Raw genomic sequence first — 21,078 nt, forward strand, 5'->3', positions numbered from 1 at the left:
TTGCTGTGTTCCTAGGTTGACATTGTGAGTCAAGAAGAAAGTATCAACCATTTTCACAGGAAGTCTGCTGAGATACAGGAGCTTCTTCAAAGCAAGGAGCCACCTCTGGAGTTACAGGTTTATACTGATAATATGCCTTTGGTGCTGAGTGGGGAGAGCATAAGAAATGCCCTTCAAACCTGTTACATCCAAAAACGATGCCTCTCTTCTCCCAGGTGATAGAAACCCAGCTATGGAAGAAGTTGGAGCAAGTAAAGGAGCTTTTCTCTGAGAGCAGCGACGTCTTTCAGGACCTTATGGTGGTGAGGGAGAGGATCGCGGAGAGGATGGCAGAGTGCCAAGCGTCTTTGCGGGCAATCCAGTCTTCCCTTAGCATGCTCAATGCCACGGATGAGCTGCAGACACTCAGCCAGATACAGGTATCTACCTTCCACAGTTGTACCCTGTGATTAGTGGTGAGAGACACTGCAGTGATGTTGCTGGTGCCCTTCCAGGTGCTGTCCACGCAGCTGCGGACTCAGATGGAGCAAGCGGACGCCTTGCTGCAGGAGGTCAGCCTTATGGCCAGTGTGGCCAGCCCTCAAGCCTTGGAGGCCCTGGCAGCCGATGGAGTCCGGCTCAAAGAGAGCGTGCACGCCACCCAGGAGCTGATTGGTCATAAGAGGGAGCAGGTGGAGAAGGGCGTCCTCAAGGTCATCGATGGTAAGCATGCTTTTGTGCAGCATGTGCAAGAACCATTATGACTTTCCATTACATAATTAGTAGTTTTTATAACTTTGCCAAATTTTACATCAAAATTAGCCTCCAGGTGATCTCACAGTTCATAAAACAATTAAGGATGTAATTATTGTAGCTTTGTAATTAGTCATTAGAGTGAGTGGTGCAGATGCTGAAAAGACGCGCTTTGTCCATTCCAGACGAGTGTCAGGCCTTTGACCAGTGGTTCCAGGACCTGCAGCTGTCGGTGAATGAGTACTTTGAGAACCCGGAGCAGAGGCAGGACTTGGAGACATCTGTTGAGAAACTAGCTGTGAGTTGCTCATGGTTCTGAACAGGCCACATCTCAACCGGTATATTACAGTTGGCATATTTTGATAGTTGGATCTGAAGGTAAATGTTTTGAGGTGTGGTGTGTGTGTGGCACAGTGGCCTTGGCCTCTGGTGCCTGTGACTGTCACCAGTTCAAATCTCATTTTTGCTGGAATAGTTACATCTCCATTGGCCCTAGAGCAAGGCCCTTAACCCCCCAAAAAATGCATGCAGTGCTGTATAAATATACCTATATGCATACTTTTGCAAATGGCAAATAAAGCATAATTCTATTGTCATTGATATGAAGATGAATATTTCCCCTTTTTATATACCTGATTAATCCCTAATTTATATTTCAGGACTTCTTAGCTTACCAGGAGGGGGAGAAGAGACTCAACAGTCTGAAGGAGCAGGTCACTAGAGCGCAGGAACGGCTCCCCCGGGGACAGGCAGAGGAGCTCCGTTCCTGGTTGGAAGAGCAGGAGGAAGAGCTGGCTACGTTCCGAGCGCACTGTCAGGACCGACACAAGCAGCTGGAGACCTGTGTACATACACTCAACAGGTGTGCTCACGAGATAAAAATGGAAAGTGTCTTTAATATGATATTAGTGACACTTTTAAGAACCTTGGCTTTTCATAAAGGCAGCTTTCTGAGCCTTGGGTCTGATGTTCAGCTTGCAGGTAGAGTCAAGTCATCTCAGTGAATGGCTGCAGAGCAAGGAACACAAGTCAGCACAAGGCTGCGAACTTAGCCATCTGCAAGAGGAAGTAATTGGTCAAAGGTAATGGCAATAATGGTGATTACTGCTATTATTGTTATTCATGGTTGATAACCTGTAATGATGGTAATGCACATGGCTTTTTCCATGGTACAGTGGCTCTTTTGAGAACCTTGCAGACCTGGTTGAGTCTGTGCGGAGGCAGGGCCTGCGAGGTGACCGTCTGCTGAGGGACAGTAATGACCTGCTGAACCGGTACCACAGCCTGCAGACCAAGCTGCACAATCAAGTTGAGGCAGAAAATGCCCTGACAAAGGAGATCCAAGCCTTCCAAATTCTTGCTGATAGCACTCGATTCTGGATCAAAACCCTGCAGCAGCAAGTACATGACTTGAGCACAAACGGTGAACGTGACAAGGTCCAGACTGAGACGCGGCTACAGGAAGTCCAGGTACAGATGAATCTGTCCTCCTAAGCCATAGTTCAGTATAGTCCTCCTACAAAAATGTGTCTTCAGAGGGTGTGGTGCCTTGTATTTTTGGCCATCTTGCCTTCTTTCACTGGGTCTTCTTCTTTAGAATCTCCTCAGTCTGAGGGCTGAAGGAGATGCCAGGCTGCAGGACCTGAGGAGCAGTGGGCAGGAGCTGTCAGAGCAGCAGGACTTGGAGGAGAGCAGGAGGACTGAAGTCCTGCAAATACTGCATGATGCTGAGCAGGAGTGGAAAGCAGTCATGCAGTCTGCAGAGGAATTGCATAGTCAAGTAGAGGCACAGAGAACCCTGGCCATAGAGAACCAGGCCTTCCAGACCCTGGCAGATGGAACTTTGGCCTGGATCAGAGACCTGCAGCAGCAAATGGAGCCTCTGGACAGAGGCAGTAAAGGCAACCAGCCAGAAATTGAGGAGCAACTGCAGAGAGTCCAGGTCAGGGCTCCTCCAGTCTTGGATAAGGACCAACCAATACTGTACATTGATTTGGTTTGATGAGAAACCTGTTTGCAAGAAACTCTTGTAGCTGAATTCTTTTTAACAGAAATTGTTCTTTAAGGTAACCTTGTACCTCTGGAACCTTCTTCTCTTCCTTTATCCTTGAGTGATTTTACATGACACTTTGAGGGTGAACATTCTTCCAGAACGTCTGACATGATATGGTCCTCTATAATAGTGTGCAGATTGGAGTGCATTGACCTTTCCTCATTTTTGGTTTACTCATGTGTCTTCACTGGGCCTCCCTCTTCAGGATCTCCTCAGCCTGAGGGCTGAAGGAGATACCAGACTGCAAGATCTGAGGAGCAGTGGGCAGGAGCTGTCAGAGCAACAGGACTTGGAGGAGAGCAGGAGGACTGAAGTCCTACAGATACTGGATGATGCAGACCAAGAGTGGAAAGCAGTCATGCAGTCTGCAGAGGAACTGCACAGCCATGTAGAGGCACAGAGAACCCTGGCTAAAGAGAACCAGGCTTTCCAGACGCTGGCAGACGGAACTTTGGCCTGGATCAGAGACCGGCAGCAGCAAATGGAGGCTCTGGACAGAGGCAGTAAGGGCAGCCAGGCAGAGATTGAGGAGCGACTGCAGAGAGTCCAGGTGAGTGAGCCAGGAATTTATCAGAATTAATTTGAGTGTAAAATACCAAACTTTGGCAAGATATCCTTTTTAGTGTCACAAAAACAGTGACCGTTGTTTCAGTTTAATCATAACATTGGGATGATCGTCTGTCCCAGCTGATGAACTTGGTGTCTTTCAGGTTGTGAGTAAGGAACTGTATAAATAAAACTTATTACCATTAATATAAAGTCCATTACAGGTAAAGTGTAAGATGATGCACCAGAATAGGACTTGTGAGGAATACGCATTTTTCTGATGGGCTATAAAAATGATTCTCTCCATGGGCCTCCCTCTTCAGGACTTCTTGAGTCTCAGGATTGAAGGAGATGGAAGGCTGCGGGACCTGAGGAGCAGTGGGCAGGAGCTGTCAGAGCGGCAGGACTTGGAGGAGAGCAGGAGGACTGAAATCTTGCAGATTTTGCATGATACAGAACAAGAGTGGAAAGCAGTCATGCAGTCTGCAGAGGAACTGCGCAGCCATGTAGAGGCACAGAGAACCCTGGCCATAGAGAACCAGGCCTTCCAGACTTTGGCAGATGGAACTTTGGCCTGGATCAGAGACCTGCAGCAGCAAATGGAGGCTCTGGACAGAGGCAGTAAGGGCAGCCAGGCAGAGATTGAGGAGCGACTGCAGAGAGTCCAGGTGAGGGGTCCTTCAGACTTAAATCAAGGCCACTTAATAGATTGCATGGGTTTTATTATAAACATATTTGACAGAAACTCCAATGGCTGAATTCTTTTTAAATTATTTTTAACACAAAATGTTGTATAAAGCAACATTGTATCTCTGGAACTTTCTCAAAGTACCAAAAGTACGAGACTTTACCTCTTGCGGTGGAAAAATGCCAAAATCGTGCTGATTTGGAGTGCACTGACCTCTCCCCCTTTCCGTTGTGTCCTCACTGGGCCTCTCTCCTCAGGATCTCCTCAGTCTGCGGGCTGAAGGAGATACAAGGCTACGGGACCTGAGGAGCAGTGGGCTGTCAGAGCGGCAGGACTTGGAGGAGAGCAGGAGGACTGAAGTCCTGCAGATACTGCATGATGCAGAACAAGAGTGGAAAGCAGTCATGCAGTCTGCAGAGGAACTGCGCAGCCATGTAGAGGCACAGAGAACCCTGACCATAGAGAACCAGGCCTTCCAGACCCTGGCTGATGGAACTTTGGCCTGGATCAGAGACCGGCAGCAGCAAATGGAGGCTCTGGACAGAGGCAGTAAGGGCAACCAGCCAGAGATTGAGGAGCGACTGCAGAGAGTCCAGGTGAGTGAGCCAGGAATTTAACAGAATTCATCTGAGTGTGGTAAAAAATATCAAACTTAGGCGAGGTCCCGTTTTTAATGTCACAAAAGTTTCTTAAATATGGTTTTGACACTCATGTGACAAGCCGCAATACATGATGGTCTAAGTCGACGGATGTAGGGCACAGCTTCTGTACATTTGGTGTGCCTCATGCCGATTTTGTAATGTACTATATAGTGAATGACATTTACAGTTGAGAATTCAAACAGCACTAAAATATATAGTGGATTATATAGTGGGTGAGTGGACATTTTGAACTTGGCCTAGGTGTCTTTTTTAAGGCTGGAATTCCGTTAAGGTAAAGTGTAAGATTATGCACCAGAAAAGGGCTTTTGAATTTACCCTCTCCATGGCCCTCCTTCCTCAGGATTTCTTGTGCCTCAGGGCTGAAGGAGACATAAAGCTGCGGGACCTGAGGAACCGTGGGCAGGAGCTGTCAGAGCGGCAGGACCTAGAGGAGAGCAGGAGAGACAAGGTCCTACAGATCCTGCATGATGCAGAGCAGGAGTGGAAAGCAGTCATGCAGTCTGCAGCGCAACTGCGCAGCCAAGTAGAGGCACAGAGAACCCTGGCTAAAGAGAACCAGGCTTTCCAGACGCTGGCAGACGGAACTTTGGCCTGGATCAGAGACCGGCAGCAGCAAATGGAGGCTCTGGACAGAGGCAGTAAGGGCAGCCAGGCAGAGATTGAGGAGCGACTGCAGAGAGTCCAGGTGAGTGAGCCAGGAATTTATCAGAATTAATTTGAGTGTAAAATACCAAACTTTGGCAAGATATCCTTTTTAGTGTCACAAAAACAGTGACCGTTGTTTCAGTTTAATCATAACATTGGGATGATCGTCTGTCCCAGCTGATGAGCTTGGTGTCTTTCAGGTTGTGAGTAAGGAACTGTATAAATAAAACTTATTACCATTAATATAAAGTCCATTACAGGTAAAGTGTAAGATGATGCACCAGAATAGGACTTGTGAGGAATACGCATTTTTCTGATGGGCTATAAAAATGATTCTCTCCATGGGCCTCCCTCTTCAGGACTTCTTGAGTCTCAGGATTGAAGGAGATGGAAGGCTGCGGGACCTGAGGAGCAGTGGGCAGGAGCTGTCAGAGCGGCAGGACTTGGAGGAGAGCAGGAGGACTGAAATCTTGCAGATTTTGCAAGATACAGAACAAGAGTGGAAAGCAGTCATGCAGTCTGCAGAGGAACTGCGCAGCCATGTAGAGGCACAGAGAACCCTGGCCATAGAGAACCAGGCCTTCCAGACTTTGGCAGATGGAACTTTGGCCTGGATCAGAGACCTGCAGCAGCAAATGGAGGCTCTGGACAGAGGCAGTAAGGGCAGCCAGGCAGAGATTGAGGAGCGACTGCAGAGAGTCCAGGTGAGGGGTCCTTCAGACTTAAATCAAGGCCACTTAATAGATTGCATGGGTTTTATTATAAACATATTTGACAGAAACTCCAATGGCTGAATTCTTTTTAAATTATTTTTAACACAAAATGTTGTATAAAGCAACATTGTATCTCTGGAACTTTCTCAAAGTACCAAAAGTACGAGACTTTACCTCTTGCGGTGGAAAAATGCCAAAATCGTGCTGATTTGGAGTGCACTGACCTCTCCCCCTTTCCGTTGTGTCCTCACTGGGCCTCTCTCCTCAGGATCTCCTCAGTCTGCGGGCTGAAGGAGATACAAGGCTACGGGACCTGAGGAGCAGTGGGCTGTCAGAGCGGCAGGACTTGGAGGAGAGCAGGAGGACTGAAGTCCTGCAGATACTGCATGATGCAGAACAAGAGTGGAAAGCAGTCATGCAGTCTGCAGAGGAACTGCGCAGCCATGTAGAGGCACAGAGAACCCTGACCATAGAGAACCAGGCCTTCCAGACCCTGGCTGATGGAACTTTGGCCTGGATCAGAGACCGGCAGCAGCAAATGGAGGCTCTGGACAGAGGCAGTAAGGGCAACCAGCCAGAGATTGAGGAGCGACTGCAGAGAGTCCAGGTGAGTGAGCCAGGAATTTAACAGAATTCATCTGAGTGTGGTAAAAAATATCAAACTTAGGCGAGGTCCCGTTTTTAATGTCACAAAAGTTTCTTAAATATGGTTTTGACACTCATGTGACAAGCCGCAATACATGATGGTCTAAGTCGACGGATGTAGGGCACAGCTTCTGTACATTTGGTATGCCTCATGCCGATTTTGTAATGTACTATATAGTGAATGACATTTACAGTTGAGAATTCAAACAGCACTAAAATATATAGTGGATTATATAGTGGGTGAGTGGACATTTTGAACATGGCCTAGGTGTCTTTTTTAAGGCTGGAAGTCCGTTAAGGTAAAGTGTAAGATTATGCACCAGAAAAGGGCTTTTGAATTTACCCTCTCCATGGCCCTCCTTCCTCAGGATTTCTTGTGCCTCAGGGCTGAAGGAGACATAAAGCTGCGGGACCTGAGGAACCGTGGGCAGGAGCTGTCAGAGCGGCAGGACCTAGAGGAGAGCAGGAGAGACAAGGTCCTACAGATCCTGCATGATGCAGAGCAGGAGTGGAAAGCAGTCATGCAGTCTGCAGCACAACTGCGCAGCCAAGTAGAGGCACAGAGAACCCTGGCTAAAGAGAACCAGGCTTTCCAGACGCTGGCAGACGGAACTTTGGCCTGGATCAGAGACCGGCAGCAGCAAATGGAGGCTCTGGACAGAGGCAGTAAGGGCAGCCAGGCAGAGATTGAGGAGCGACTGCAGAGAGTCCAGGTGAGTGAGCCAGGAATTTATCAGAATTAATTTGAGTGTAAAATACCAAACTTTGGCAAGATATCCTTTTTAGTGTCACAAAAACAGTGACCGTTGTTTCAGTTTAATCATAACATTGGGATGATCGTCTGTCCCAGCTGATGAACTTGGTGTCTTTCAGGTTGTGAGTAAGGAACTGTATAAATAAAACTTATTACCATTAATATAAAGTCCATTACAGGTAAAGTGTAAGATGATGCACCAGAATAGGACTTGTGAGGAATACGCATTTTTCTGATGGGCTATAAAAATGATTCTCTCCATGGGCCTCCCTCTTCAGGACTTCTTGAGTCTCAGGATTGAAGGAGATGGAAGGCTGCGGGACCTGAGGAGCAGTGGGCAGGAGCTGTCAGAGCGGCAGGACTTGGAGGAGAGCAGGAGGACTGAAATCTTGCAGATTTTGCATGATACAGAACAAGAGTGGAAAGCAGTCATGCAGTCTGCAGAGGAACTGCGCAGCCATGTAGAGGCACAGAGAACCCTGGCCATAGAGAACCAGGCCTTCCAGACCCTGGCAGATGGAACTTTGGCCTGGATCAGAGACCTGCAGCAGCAAGTGGAGGCTCTGGATAGAGGCAGTAAGGGCAGCCAGGCAGAGATCGAGGAGCGACTGCAGAGAGTCCAGGTGAGTGAGCCAGGAATTTATCAGAATTCATTTGAGTGTAAACTATGGCAAAAAATACCAAACGTGGGCGAGGTCACAAATGTAGTGAATATTGTTTCAGTTTAATCTTTTTTTATGATTTACTTTTTATTAGAGTTTTCAGTCATTAGCAGAAACATAACAATAAGGGGAAAAAACAGAAACTAGGGTGGGGTAAGTTTGCACCACATGAAGACAGAATACAAAGATTAAAAAGTGTAAAATTATAATATAACACAGTGTCACTACTGAAAAAGATAAAACAAATAAAATCACCCTATGGCCTATTGAGAGACGATAAATGCTTGCCCCATTACTGATGATAGTTATCTATTTTCCCCAACTTGTTAAATGACATTTTTTGAAATTCAGCCACTTTGGCCAACTCAAGAAACCTCTCCTGAGAGGATGATTACCCGCTGATTTTCATCCCCTAAGAGTAATTTGTCTTCCTATCCTAACAGTAGTGTGAACCCATTCAGCTGTAGGAACAGGACAATGGTCCAAAACTGAAGGACCCCCAAGAATATAAAGCTGATGACTGAAAGATTATGAATTTCTGTTATTTCCAGTATGTAATCATGAACCATCGGGCCTGCCCAAAGGGGACGTATCAAGGTTCCTTTACAATTTGACATCTCCTACAATCACCTGAATTCTTCAGTTCAACCTTAAATAATCTACTAGGTGTCCAATAAAATCGATGAAGAATCTTAGTCTAAGTCTAACCATAAGGTTTCTAGACATTCTTAAGAGATTTTTTAAAATGTTCTCTCGTTGCTACATGTGTTTAAAAATCCCTCAAAGAGCTGCAGTAGCTTTATTATGTGAATGATCTAACAGCAGAGAGTAATGCACAGATATTTCATGACTTTTACCATAAATATTTAAGATTTTAAACAACCACTCTGCTGCCTGTGGCGATGACCTGCACTAAAAGCTCGCTTTAATAAGTGCTGCAATTTTAAGTAGCTAAAGAACTGACACCTCAGTGAATCAAATTTCTGAACCAGCTAGTCAAAGGACTTTGGCATTTCTTGCTCATACGTATCTTCAACTGTTAACATTCCTCTTTCAGTTTTCCCAAGTACATATGGGTTTTTTTTTCCCGTTTCCCTCCTCAGGATTTCTTGAGTCTCAGGATTGAAGGAGATGCAAGGCTGCGGGACCTGAGGAGCAGTGGGCTGTCAGAGCGGCAGGACTTGGAGGAGAGCAATAGGACTGAAGTCCTGCAGATACTGCATGATGCAGAACAAGAGTGGAAAGCAGTCATGCTGTCTGCAGAGGAACTGCGCAGCCGAGTAGAGGCACAGAGAACCCTGGCCATAGAGATGCAGGCCTTCCAGAACCTGGCAGATGGAACTTTGGCCTGGATCAGAGACCTGCAGCAGCAAATGGAGGCTCTGGACAGAGGCAGTAAGGGCAAACAGGCAGAGATTGAGGAGCGACTGCAGACAGTACAGGTGAGGCGTCCTTCAGTCTTAAATCAAGGCCACTGGTCGTATTAATGATTAATGAAGTATTTATCAGTGCTTCACATTTCTTCTGTTTAATAGAGAAATGGAGTAAGTTTCCTACTCGTAGAGTTTTATTTTTTCCTTACTCATGATCATGTGTTGTTTAATGTGACCATAAGGGGGAGCACTGTTCACTGTGCACTGACTTGATATTGTTCTTGATATCATGGTTGTCTGACCACTCCTTGATGGGCCTACCTACTTAGGGTCTCCTCAGGCTGAGGGCCGAAGGAGACGCCAGGCTGAAGGAGCTGAGTAACAGTGGGCAGGAGCTGTTAGAGCGACAGGGTCTGGAGGAGAGCAGGAGGACTGAAGTCCTGCAGACTCTGCATGATGGAGAGCAGGAGTGGAAAGCAGTCATGCAGTCTGCAGAGGAGCTGAATAGGTACGTGCATCATCGTAAGTCCTGACTGTACGCTCTCATGGGAAGAAAATTAACTGTGTGTTGTTTCTCTGGCATGTCAGCCTTTTGCAGGGTGTGAGTGAACGGCTACTGTCCTGTCTGTGCCAGAAGCAGCAGGCCCAGACCCGCTTGGAGCAGCTCCAGAAGCTGACTGCAGGTGTCCCCCGCTTGTTCCCTTGGCCCGGGCTAGGGGATCGCCGTTTGGCTGCAGAACTGGCTCAGTCCCTGCTGGACGGCTCCATGTCGCTGGCCCCCACGCTTTCTGCCCTACAGGCCCAGGGGATGGAACTCTTTCAGCTCACTCATGATCCTAGCTGGACTGACCCCTCCTGGGCTGAGCTTGTTGACTCTATTCCTCCTTTGGTGAAAGACCTTGAGGTGAGTGGTTTTTAACCAGATCCCCCCAAAAGCTGCACCTTGAAACCTGACCGGACAAACAGTCGCGTCAATCACTGGAAGGGAGTTCTAGCGTGATCACTGGCAGGATTTTGTGTCCTTGATCCCCAGGGGCTGTGTCAGGACCTGAAGGAGGGCATCCGTGTCGAGCGGGAATGTGCCCAGCTCGTGGAACAGCACAGCGCAGCACAGGACTGGCTCCATGACCAGGTCTCGGCAATTGGTGCCCTGTCTGACAGTAGACAAGACCTGCAGAGCATGGTCAATACACTGAAGGTGAGCCATTCTGCATCACATGCAAATGTGCAAACATGCCCACACAGGAAGAACAGGCACGTATGGAGGAATGACTCTGCCAGGCACCATGTAAAGCATTCAGAGGTAGATCGTTCAGGTCCAGAAAGTAAATATGCAGACCAAGATGTTTTTTTTAGTTCTCTGTGACTCTAAACTCCACTGGTTGGTTGAAACAAAACCCTGATCAGGGTTTTTACTTTCTGAACCTGAGCTATACACCTCTGAAAGCAGTGTGAATAGTGTTAATGATGTGTGTGTTGCCCCCCTCTCCTCCCTTAGGCCTTGATGCAGACTGCAGACAGGGAGGAGAAGGAGTTGAGAGACCTGGAGGTGGTGAAAGACTCCCTGTGGGGCAGCTGTAGCCCCAGTGGGCAGATGACCCTGGCTGCGGAGGTGGGCCACCTGCATGAGCTCCGAGCCTCCTCTGTGGAGGCGCTGCAGGAGCGGCTATGGGAATGTGAGGTCCGGTTGCGGGAGCTGGATGAGCAGTTGGCCTCAAGAGTCCAGGCCTTGAGAGGAGAGACCTCCAGCCTGCAGAGGGCGCTGCAGGAGCAGAGTGAGCATCTGGCTTATAGGGGTCAGCTCGCAGATCTCAGCCAGGTCCAACAACACTGGCAGTGTCTGAAGGTATGTTGTGGATGCGGCAGCACACACAGTTCGGGTTGGGAAACCCCTCTGATGGGTACAGGCAGAATGAGCAGGCGGGTCAGCTGTCAGCCATATTTTACAGCCACGTAGGTTTTATTCGACATACATTGTTCGTCATTTTATTGACCTACTGCATTGAAGGAAAGATGCATGTGAGCTCTTAGTTTCCATTAGCATGGAATGGCTGCAGTTGTGCCGCAGCAGAACGTGTCCAGCGAAACCTCTTTCAGTGCTGTGTGATCTCTGATAGGACTGTGAAGGACATCTGGAGGAGCTTGGAAGGCAAGTGGATAGACTGCAGCTAGCTGCGGGGTCAGAGGGTGCAGAGGGAGAGCTTCCCATGGATGTGATCACCACTGTGGCTGGCCTGGCTTTGGAGCACAGCAGGTAGAAGGAGTCTGATGAGAGCCTTTGCTGGTAAACAGACTGTCCATGTGCGGATGCTGTTCTGTGAAACGTCTTTTCTTTATCTACAGGCTCAGATCCATGCTCACAGAAAGGCAGGCTGACTGTTCAGAGGAGTCGGCTCGCTGTTTGACGGAGTCTCTCCAGGCTCTGGAGCAGTGGGTCCAGTCCGCAAGCACAATTCTGCCCACTGAGTCGGCACTCTCCATCCAGGTAACGGCACAGAGCCAGCCTCGGTGCTCTGGTGTTGGATGGTATGTGGTCAAATAACTAGTCTTTAGATATTTTATCAAAAATATAAGGGCACGCCATGCCAATGGGAAAGCGAACTGAAGAGCAACTACATAATATAATGTTTTTACAGATTGTTTATAAGTAAATGTTATGAATAATAAATCAAAATGTATGACAATCTGCTAAGGTTAGTCATAGTCGGGATGTTACAAGTACTGAACAGGTCTAAGCAGAAGATGAGGGCTGGAGGCCAAGAAATCCAGTTGTGAGCTATTCAAACATGTGAATGACGTGTCCATGACAGGCGACTCTCATAGACGGAGAACAGCTGTTGAACAGCCTGCAGGGCGCACTGTCGCATAGCCCATTCCTGATGAACCTGCTGGGTACAGACAGGGCGGGCCGGCTGGAGACGGCAGGGAACGATGCCCTAAAGGAGGCCACTGCTCAGGTTCACACTCTGACTCAGAGCCTTCAGGTGAACAGCTGACAATCACAGCTCGCCAACATCATGTCACTCAAGTTTTATTTGTAATTTGTAACCATCTAATTGTGTAATTAAGGCACCCCTAGAAATGTTCCTTTGTGCTGAGAGTTATTTACATTTAACTATTTAGCACTTTTGCGTGAAGTAACATGCAAGTAAGCCAGATAATACATCATAGGCATACAACTATCAAGGAGCCAACCTAGACATAAGTGCAGTTGGGTTGAGTTTCCATTGAGTGATCAGTAACTAGTCCAAGTTAGGATTGGAGCAAGAGCTGTATAATCCATTAAAATCATTGTAAGATCATAATAGAAGATCTCTTTTAGCCAAGAGAAGCATGAGAGCTAGGTTCCTCTGAGACTTGCATCATCTGGAATTGACAAGTGATAGCAGATAAAGAAGGTTAGGGGTGAGTTTTTATCTGAAGTTTCCTTAATGCTACATCATTCGTAAGTTCTATCTTTTAACATAGTGTGAGCTATTCAAACTCATTCTTTTAACATAGTGTGAGCTATTCAAACTCGTTCTTTTAACATAGAACTTACGAACGACGTAGCGTTAAGAAGGCTTCAGGAAACTCACCCCAGGTTAGGTGTTGGATGAGCTAGTTGAGGTTTTTCAGAGGAGCAGGGGTTTTGTGGTGTTTCTTGAAGGTTAAATGGGACTCTGTTGGGACTGGTTGTGAATGGGTAGCTCATTACATCATTGAGGAGCCACACATAAGAGATGTCTAGAATTCGACTTATTTTTGCATGGTGGAGGGATCTTCAGGTGGTGCTGGCTTGCTAACCATAGAAGGTATTATTACATTATTACTAAATGCTTGTATGGTTTGTCATGAACAGTATTATTTTGTCAGGCTACTTATAAACTATTTCTAAGTAGTAGCTGGTGACATTTTCACATAATTTATGTATCTTATTCAAGTGGCTTTCTTGCCCACTAGGATCTTGCAAAGAAAGAGAAATCGGAAGAACAGAAAAGCACAACTTTGACACAGGTAACCCATAATGCAAGATAAAGAGATCTGCTTGGTATAATGTACACACATACTTTTGAAAATGTACACACATTACAGCCATTCATAGGACCCGTACTGATGGAGCTGGAGTGCTGTTCCACTCTAGATATACCACACCCTGATAAAGTGGATCCATGTGGACTGAGCTTGTCTCTTATTTATGTGGTGGTTGTAGGTTAGCCTTGCTGGTGAGGATGCCAATACTGTGTCCCCCGAGGGCTCTACCACTGATGCTACGATGGACCTCCCAAGGTTCCTCTTTACCTTGCCTTCCTTGCAAGAAACTGAGGTGTCCTCACATGAGGGCAAGCAGGTCGAGCCACATCCCTGCAAGATGAGCGCTGCAGACACGCAGCCCATGCCACCTCCACGCATCAAGGTCCAGCATAAAGGTCCCACAGCAGTCAGTACAACTGCTAGCCAGCAGTCCAATGCTACTGTCACAATAACAGATGCTCAAACCCTGGAGTTAATTACCCAGGAGAGGACAGAGAACATATTGAGTTTTGATGATCGGGGCATTGTAATAATGGAGTGTAGCACTGCAAAGCAGATGAGCCAAGACACTTATACTTCCAGTCCTGAAGTGAGTATGGTCATTGATGGACAGACAGAGCATGCTACTGCTCTCGATCATGGTTCTTTGTCAGTAGATGAGAAGAATATTCAGGCTGCTCAGTCAGATAAGATGACTGGGCTTGTTCTGGATACTGAGATGCTACATGTTCAAACAACAGACACATGGCAGGCAGTAAACACTGAGAATGTGCACATTGCTGCCTCTGGGACAGTGAAAACTGACATGGCAGCCACAGACACTACCAAGGAGCAACCTATTGTTCCTGATATATCTATGCAGCCTTCCCACAGTATGGACAGTGTCAGAGAGGATACACAATCCAGCACTGCCCTTCGCCAGAAAATATTGCTAGATGTTAGCACATTGCAAGGGGAGGCCACAGTTGGTGAGCAAATCTCGATTTCACCATTTGAGCAAGAGCTTGATCAAAAGATATTGGCTACAGCTTCACCAATCCCACCCACAGAGAGACAGGAAGTTGAAATGCTGCTCCACAGTGACACTGAACCTCAGGTAACGGAGCAGATGATTATTGCTTTGGAATTAAATGAATCTCTAAAGGAGGTTTGTACATTAGCCGATGCACAACATTTGAAGATTGTGGAAAGTTTGGACCAAGAGGATGAAAAACAGTGCAAAAGTAAGGTTCAGAGTGACAGGAACTTCAAGAATAATGAACAGCCAACTGAGGAACCGCCTACTGCAGATGGAGTGTCACCACTTATTGAAACACGGAAGGACAGAATCCCTGAATCTATACAGGAGCCACGTGTGGACGATTCTGTGGCAGAGAGCATCACAGAGGCTGGAAATGAGCTGGCTCATGGACTGGAAGCTGTATTTGTCCAGGCTCAGGGGCCTGTAGCTCCTCCTAGGCGACGATCAAAAGAGCAGAAGGTCCAGGGGGAGTCTATGGTGAATGGGAAAACGGAAATACCTAAAATGCAACAGGTAATACAGCTCAGTCTAGTGTTCTTGTTAGAAGAAGTGAAACCTTTGTTACTGAGTACATTTTTATACTTGTATTTTTGCTTGAAGGTCACTTCTCTCAGTTTACGACATGTTCTGTCTGCCTGATTAGCTTTTTCAGCGAAACTGTTTTTTCCAAAAGAAAGAATATGGTATCCATCAATAAGTATGACAGACCATGGTCTGTGGTATATAGCTAGTCAACTGAAATTTGTTGAATCTCAATCAATATTAGAATTAGTGTCTGTTTGATTTGATTATTTTGAGGTGTATTATTTTTCCTGCTTGGACCTCATGCTGCCAGAGAACGTTTGAAAATAACTTACAAAGTCTCAGTATCTTTTATTAAAACAAAGCATTTCCTTTCTGATGTGAAAGAAGTTTTCTTGTTCAGGCTATTTGTATATTGCTAGTTGAAGATCACAGCACCACTTGGTGGATATTTTCAATCCCTGTTAGAACTGGGACTTGAATTGAGACTGAGTGTTTATATACCTACTGCAGCCTAACAAAAGCCTGAAGGCAGGCGATGAGATCCCTGCTGAAGCCAGGGAGGGGCTCAGCACAGAAGGTCTTCCACAAGAACCCTGCATTGAGTCTGCCATGCACAAGATCTTTGTAAAGGTCGAGCAGCTGGTAGAGACGGGACCGAACCATTGTTTCATCTGGGTGAGTAGGTGTGTTTTAGAGACGAGTTAGAATGGAGCTCTCAAGTTAGAATTGAAGTCTCAAGTTAAAAAATGTCTGCTACGTATTTAAACGATATTGTGGGCACACTTCGGATGTCCATTAAAAGGCCAGAAATGCTGCAGTTTTCTTGAGACAAGTACGTGTTGCTTCAGGATGTCACTAGCTAAATGAATGAGAGAGCATAACAATATAAGGGGGACAAATCTGATTGGAGGAAAATTTTTAAACGCATGTAATATTCTCATTGGCCAGGTGATTCTCCAGGAAGTTTTATTTTAATGTGGCCTTGTCATGAAACATGACTGAAGTTGTGATTGGATTCCCTTGGGATGTCGTAGGGGGAGCCACTAGGGACAGGTGCAGACACCCTGGATATCTCGGACAGGGACCTGGAGGCCCGACTGAGCAGGGTGGTCTTCACAGCCCTGAGCTGTCAGAATCGGCCTGCTGAGGTTGATGCTGCTGCCATGGCCCAGCAGGTGGAGCAGGCTGAGGTGAGAGCTTCCCATTGGAAGCTGCGCAAACCAATGAGTGAGCCTCTGTCCATTGGTGCCGCTTCTTTGTCACCAGTCTAATTTTGACAGAAATTTTGATTTTGTGCTAACACTAGGAACTGCCAGCGTATTTTCGACGACCTGTAACCGCCAGCAGCGTCGTACTTTGGCATATCACACCTTTTTTGTCTTTGCTAATGGGCCATTGCATTATTATACCATTCACCCATCATGAAACCATGACAGTCATTAATCCTCGCAGCTGCAGTTACTGACACCCAAACAAAGCTGTAAAACCATGCAGTGGTGTTTATATCATATGTTGTTTTGCTCGTTGATTCAAGTATTGGTTTTCATAGATTAATCTTATGAAACTGATTTTAATCCCACACTGGTAATAAAATAAATGCCCTGCTTTAACATAAATACCAAAAGAATTAATCACTTTAAATCGGGTATGGGCAAGCTTATTATTTCAAAATGATATCAAAAGTGACATGGAAAATGTTTTCTATTTATTAATTTTATATATGTTGGAGCAACAATGCAAATGGAATGGCAAGCCGCTTCAGCCGAAAAGTGCATTTTACAATTAATTTCAATTAATAACGTACTTTTTCAAATTGTTTCAAGTGACTTAATTTGTAACATTGAGGAAACTTTGACAGACGTGAAATCACCAATATATTACATCTATATATCCAACAAAGACTTTTCACCTTTATGATTTCATGGCCGAGCAGGCACTGTTAGGAACATTACGGAGTTTTGGTTTCGGGTGTTGGATTCGCTGCTGTTATTAACGCTGATGATACATTAGCTCAAAGCTCAAAGGGCTGCATACGCATGTCTTGCTTGGCGGTTAAAGGAGTTTCGTGGTGGTTCTAGTGTTAAAGATGTCATGGAAGTATTGCCTGTATGCTTGTGATACTTTTGATTTGACACTGCAGGCTTGCAGGGTGTCTGCAAAGGAGCAGCTGGCCTCCTTAAACCTCCAGGCAGTGTCTGAGGGTGAAGGCACAGAGGCCATGCGATTCGCTGAGACACAGTGGACCGAAGCCTTATGGGATGCCGAGGCTGCCGTTTGCACCAAGGACCGCCAGCTGCAGCTCTCCACGCAGCTTCAGAAGCTGGCCCAGGCTGCCAGGGCCACACTGGAGAGACTGGCGACAGAGTTTGAAGCCTTGACATTGTGAGTCAAGGCCTCTTGTTGCATTATCTGAAAACCTGTAAACCTTAAATTTGTTTTCAAAATGTCTTTGCTATTATTTTTAAATCTTTCGAGGTAGTGTTGGTATCTTACAGTATGCTTTTTTTTTTCCTGACGTAGATTTTTAACTTGGGGTCAAAATTTTGTTCAGATATTAAGCCTACATCCTACAAGAGATGTTTAGAGTAGCCCACTGAGCCTTTTATTTGTATTTAATCATGTTTCTATTGTTCAGAATGCCCATGGAGAGCAGCCCACAAAGAGCAGCGGAGCTAAAGGCTTTTTTGCAAAACATGGAGCAGGAGAGGTCCGTGCTGGGAGAACTACTGCAGATCCATGCCCAAATGTGGCCTTATCTGGGCCCGCCAGATCGATCAGTAATTCAATCCCAGCTGGATGGGCTGCAAGAGGAGTGGAGGATCCTGAGGAGAGCTGCAGAGACATCTCTGTACCGCCTCTCTGTCCTCAACCAGGAGGTCAGCAGTTTTCTCTTGGAGACCCAGGACCTTCACCATCAGATTGAGGCGCTAGAGAAGATCCTGGGCCCTTCTCAGGCTACTCCTGTACAGTGGAACGGCAAGAGAGCTGAGGAGCTATTGATAGTGGGCGCAGACTTGGCAGCTGCCAGCCAGTGGTATCTGCACTTGCAGCACACGGCTGAAGCTCTTGAACAGGCCTCTCCAGGTGAAACAGAGAAGAGGAATATTTCTCTGGCCCTCCAGGGTGTGAAGAAGGAGCTGGACCATGTGCGAGACCAGCTCTCTGCACAAATGCCATGTAGCTGTGATGCCACAATTGTTAAAATCATGAAAGTGATGGAAGAGGCATTCACTGCAGTGAAGCAAATAGAAAAAAACACTGAAGCTGAGAAGAAGGTGGCCCTTCTCCCACAAGAGGTCCATCGGCAAATCAAAGCTTTAAAGAAGCTTCAGGCAGACTTTGCAGCTAAGCAAGCTCAGTTGGAATGTCTGGTGGAGGAAGTGAAGGAGCTGACGGCCAAACTGCAGGAAGCTGACATTCCTGTGGTGCTGTCTTCGCTCAAATTCCTGGAGGATCTGTCTCAGTCGACTTCGGAAAAGCTAGCCCGAACCTTGCAGATGGTGGAATCTGGCTTGCAGGTGAGAGAAAAAATGTCTGTTCAAATTACAGACGTAGATGCCTGGGTGGTGGCCCATATCAGGGCAGAGGCTATTATGGAAGTCCCTGGTGACAGCAGGACAGTTGACTTGGATCATAGACTTTGGCAGCTCCAAGATACTCTCCAAGAGGCTGATAGGCAGGCAGCAGTCACAGAGGCCCTGATAATGAAGAGCAAGGACATCTCCTCAGAGCTTAGCATCGATGAAAATTGCCGTCTGAATGCCAAACTCACAGGTATCCAGGAGGAGATTAAGGCTATTATCAGCCGTGAGAGAACAAACCGCCTGGAGCTGGAGGAGTTGCTGAAAGAAAAGGACTCCTCACAGAAGAACTGGACCTCAATTGAAAAAAAGCTTAGGCAGATATCATCAGACTTAAAGAAATGTGGCCTTCCCATAACTAAAGACTCACTCATGTACTTGCAGCCCTTTAAACACATGATTCTAGAGCTGAGGTGCCAGGTGGATCAACTACACAACTGCTCTGATGAAAATAGAAAAGAGTTGCTGTGCATCATTGTTGAATTGCAGAACAAAATTGACAAAATGTGTGCGAAGTCTTCTGAACACGAGAAGTTCTTATGCTACAGGCAGCAGATTGATGGCTTGAAAGAAAGCGTGGAAGCACAGGTCCTACAGATGAAGGACCAAAACGTCAATCAGGAGGACCAGTATATTGCTGGTCTGGCTCTCCTTATCCAGTTCCCACTGATGAAGAGGCTGTGTCAGGAAGCCATGGACCACCTACAGGAGATCTCACCAGACCTATATCCATCCCAGTTCAGCTTGGAGAGGCAGAAGATTCAGGAGGCTTTGGAGATCTTCTCCACCTGGGAAATGACTGTCCATAACAACATCAGGATACTGGAGTGGGAACTACTTAAGGCACTCCACTACCCTACAGAACGCAAGGCCCTGCTGAGCTTCCTAGAGCAGGCTGAAAAGGACATGCAGCAGTCCTTCCTAGTGAGCCCCAGTGAGGAAGCCGTCACCCGAGAGCTGAAAAAGTGCTTGGCCCTCCAGAAAAATGTAGAGGCCAGGATTCTAATGCTAGACGCCCTGGAGCACAAGAGTGAGGCAGGACAGAAGGGACCATGGCAGACTGTTGGTGATGTGGAGCTGCTGAAAGAGAAGACTTTGAAGGCCTGTCACCTGCGAATGGTAGGGTACTTCATGAGAATCTGAGACACAGATCTGTCTTGAGCTGTTCTGTTGTACTTGTATTATTAGAAGGGAGTTTCAGCTCAGTATTATAGATTGCTCCTGTAGTAGAATCCAGTGGGGGCGTCTTGGTGGTGCAGTGGTTAGCACTGTTGCCTCACGCCTCTGGGCCAGTTGTTTGAGTCTCTGCCATGCCTCTATGTATGAGGAGTCTGCATGTTCTCTTTGTGTTGTCATGGGGTTTCCTCTGGGTATTCTGGTTTTCCCCCACAGTCCAAAAACATGTTAAGTTACCCAATTGCCTGTAGATGTGTATGTATGTGTGCCCTTCGATGGGTTGTCGTCCCATCCAGTGTGCTCCCTACCTTGCGCCCATCGCCTCTGAAATAGGCTCCAGACTCCCCCGACCCTGAATAGGACAAGCAGGTACAGAAAATGGATCCAGTGAATCCAGTGTTTGGCTTTTCCAGGAGAGCTTGTCACGCGCCCGGGAAGCACTGAGGAACTGCAGTGCCACCTACAGAGGTCTTATTGGGCTTCTCCAAGATGCCGAGCGTGTCGTCCTCCCTGGCCTCTGCCGGATCGGGCCCTGCAGGGATGTGCTTCATATTGTCCGGAATGCTCTGGTCAGCTTGAATGAGGAATTCCAAGGCCACGTGGAGCAGTTGCAGGCGCTGGCCCCTCAGCAGGCTTCGCTCTTCCACGACCAGGCCGAGCAGCTCCATCACAGGGTCCTGAGTCAGTTGCTGGTATGGCTCTCTGTGATCCTGGCCCAAGGTCAGCTTCATCTGGAGGCCTTAGAGAGGTAAGGCTGGGAAAAAATATGAGGGATGCAGCTGTCTTTAGAGCTAGTGATGACAAGCTGTTTGCTTTGCCACCTCCAGATGTACAGAAAAGCAGGGTGTCTTTCAGTTGAAGCACGAAGAGACACTGCAGCAGCTGACGACCTCAGAATCCAGGCTTTCAGAGTGCATCTCGGACAAAGTGACCTCACTAAAGGAGTGTTTGGATCAGCAAGAAAAATTGCGGGTTTGTAAAATGATCCAGTTTGCTACTGCCTGCTCTGTTTTAATATATTAGTGAAATCACACCCATTACTGTTTTAACTGCAGTTTCAAAAACTATCCACTGGGTGTCTTCGTTCAGTCATATTTCTTGGGTTTGGCAGCTCCACTGCCTGAGAGCTGATGTCCAACAGTTTTCAGAATGTTTTAATTATCATCTGAAACACTGAGTGAATGAGTGGCCTAGATGGCTAAAAATCAGTGGCTCTTGCAAAATTAGTTCCTTGTTCTAATGGGGTTGAATTACAGGTATTATTGTTCATAACTAAGAGGAGATTCCA

General features: G+C 46.8%; 1 protein-coding gene across 6 annotated transcripts in view; it reads left to right on the forward strand.

Moving 5' to 3' along the window:
• The window catches only part of syne2b (spectrin repeat containing, nuclear envelope 2b), a 96,859-nt gene that overhangs the window by 25,462 nt on the left and 50,319 nt on the right, over positions 1 to 21,078 (forward strand). For all 6 annotated transcript variants that reach the window (XM_072699151.1, XM_072699148.1, XM_072699149.1 and 3 more), the window contains 32 exons: positions 16 to 117; positions 216 to 419; positions 495 to 702; positions 918 to 1,030; positions 1,392 to 1,594; positions 1,707 to 1,814; positions 1,908 to 2,202; positions 2,330 to 2,674; positions 2,991 to 3,335; positions 3,655 to 3,999; positions 4,277 to 4,615; positions 5,022 to 5,366; positions 5,686 to 6,030; positions 6,308 to 6,646; positions 7,053 to 7,397; positions 7,717 to 8,061; positions 9,204 to 9,542; positions 9,803 to 9,981; positions 10,062 to 10,377; positions 10,507 to 10,671; positions 10,972 to 11,319; positions 11,591 to 11,727; positions 11,817 to 11,958; positions 12,284 to 12,457; positions 13,416 to 13,469; positions 13,666 to 15,021; positions 15,544 to 15,708; positions 16,068 to 16,223; positions 17,174 to 17,415; positions 17,669 to 19,733; positions 20,204 to 20,538; positions 20,618 to 20,762. In XM_072699151.1, the coding sequence (XP_072555252.1) occupies positions 16 to 117; positions 216 to 419; positions 495 to 702; positions 918 to 1,030; positions 1,392 to 1,594; positions 1,707 to 1,814; positions 1,908 to 2,202; positions 2,330 to 2,674; positions 2,991 to 3,335; positions 3,655 to 3,999; positions 4,277 to 4,615; positions 5,022 to 5,366; positions 5,686 to 6,030; positions 6,308 to 6,646; positions 7,053 to 7,397; positions 7,717 to 8,061; positions 9,204 to 9,542; positions 9,803 to 9,981; positions 10,062 to 10,377; positions 10,507 to 10,671; positions 10,972 to 11,319; positions 11,591 to 11,727; positions 11,817 to 11,958; positions 12,284 to 12,457; positions 13,416 to 13,469; positions 13,666 to 15,021; positions 15,544 to 15,708; positions 16,068 to 16,223; positions 17,174 to 17,415; positions 17,669 to 19,733; positions 20,204 to 20,538; positions 20,618 to 20,762 (10,644 nt within the window). The remainder of the gene's footprint in view (positions 1 to 15; positions 118 to 215; positions 420 to 494; positions 703 to 917; positions 1,031 to 1,391; positions 1,595 to 1,706; positions 1,815 to 1,907; positions 2,203 to 2,329; positions 2,675 to 2,990; positions 3,336 to 3,654; positions 4,000 to 4,276; positions 4,616 to 5,021; positions 5,367 to 5,685; positions 6,031 to 6,307; positions 6,647 to 7,052; positions 7,398 to 7,716; positions 8,062 to 9,203; positions 9,543 to 9,802; positions 9,982 to 10,061; positions 10,378 to 10,506; positions 10,672 to 10,971; positions 11,320 to 11,590; positions 11,728 to 11,816; positions 11,959 to 12,283; positions 12,458 to 13,415; positions 13,470 to 13,665; positions 15,022 to 15,543; positions 15,709 to 16,067; positions 16,224 to 17,173; positions 17,416 to 17,668; positions 19,734 to 20,203; positions 20,539 to 20,617; positions 20,763 to 21,078) is intronic.

The sequence above is a fragment of the Paramormyrops kingsleyae genome, chromosome 14, assembly GCF_048594095.1.
Source record: "Paramormyrops kingsleyae isolate MSU_618 chromosome 14, PKINGS_0.4, whole genome shotgun sequence".
NCBI lineage: Eukaryota > Metazoa > Chordata > Actinopteri > Osteoglossiformes > Mormyridae > Paramormyrops > Paramormyrops kingsleyae.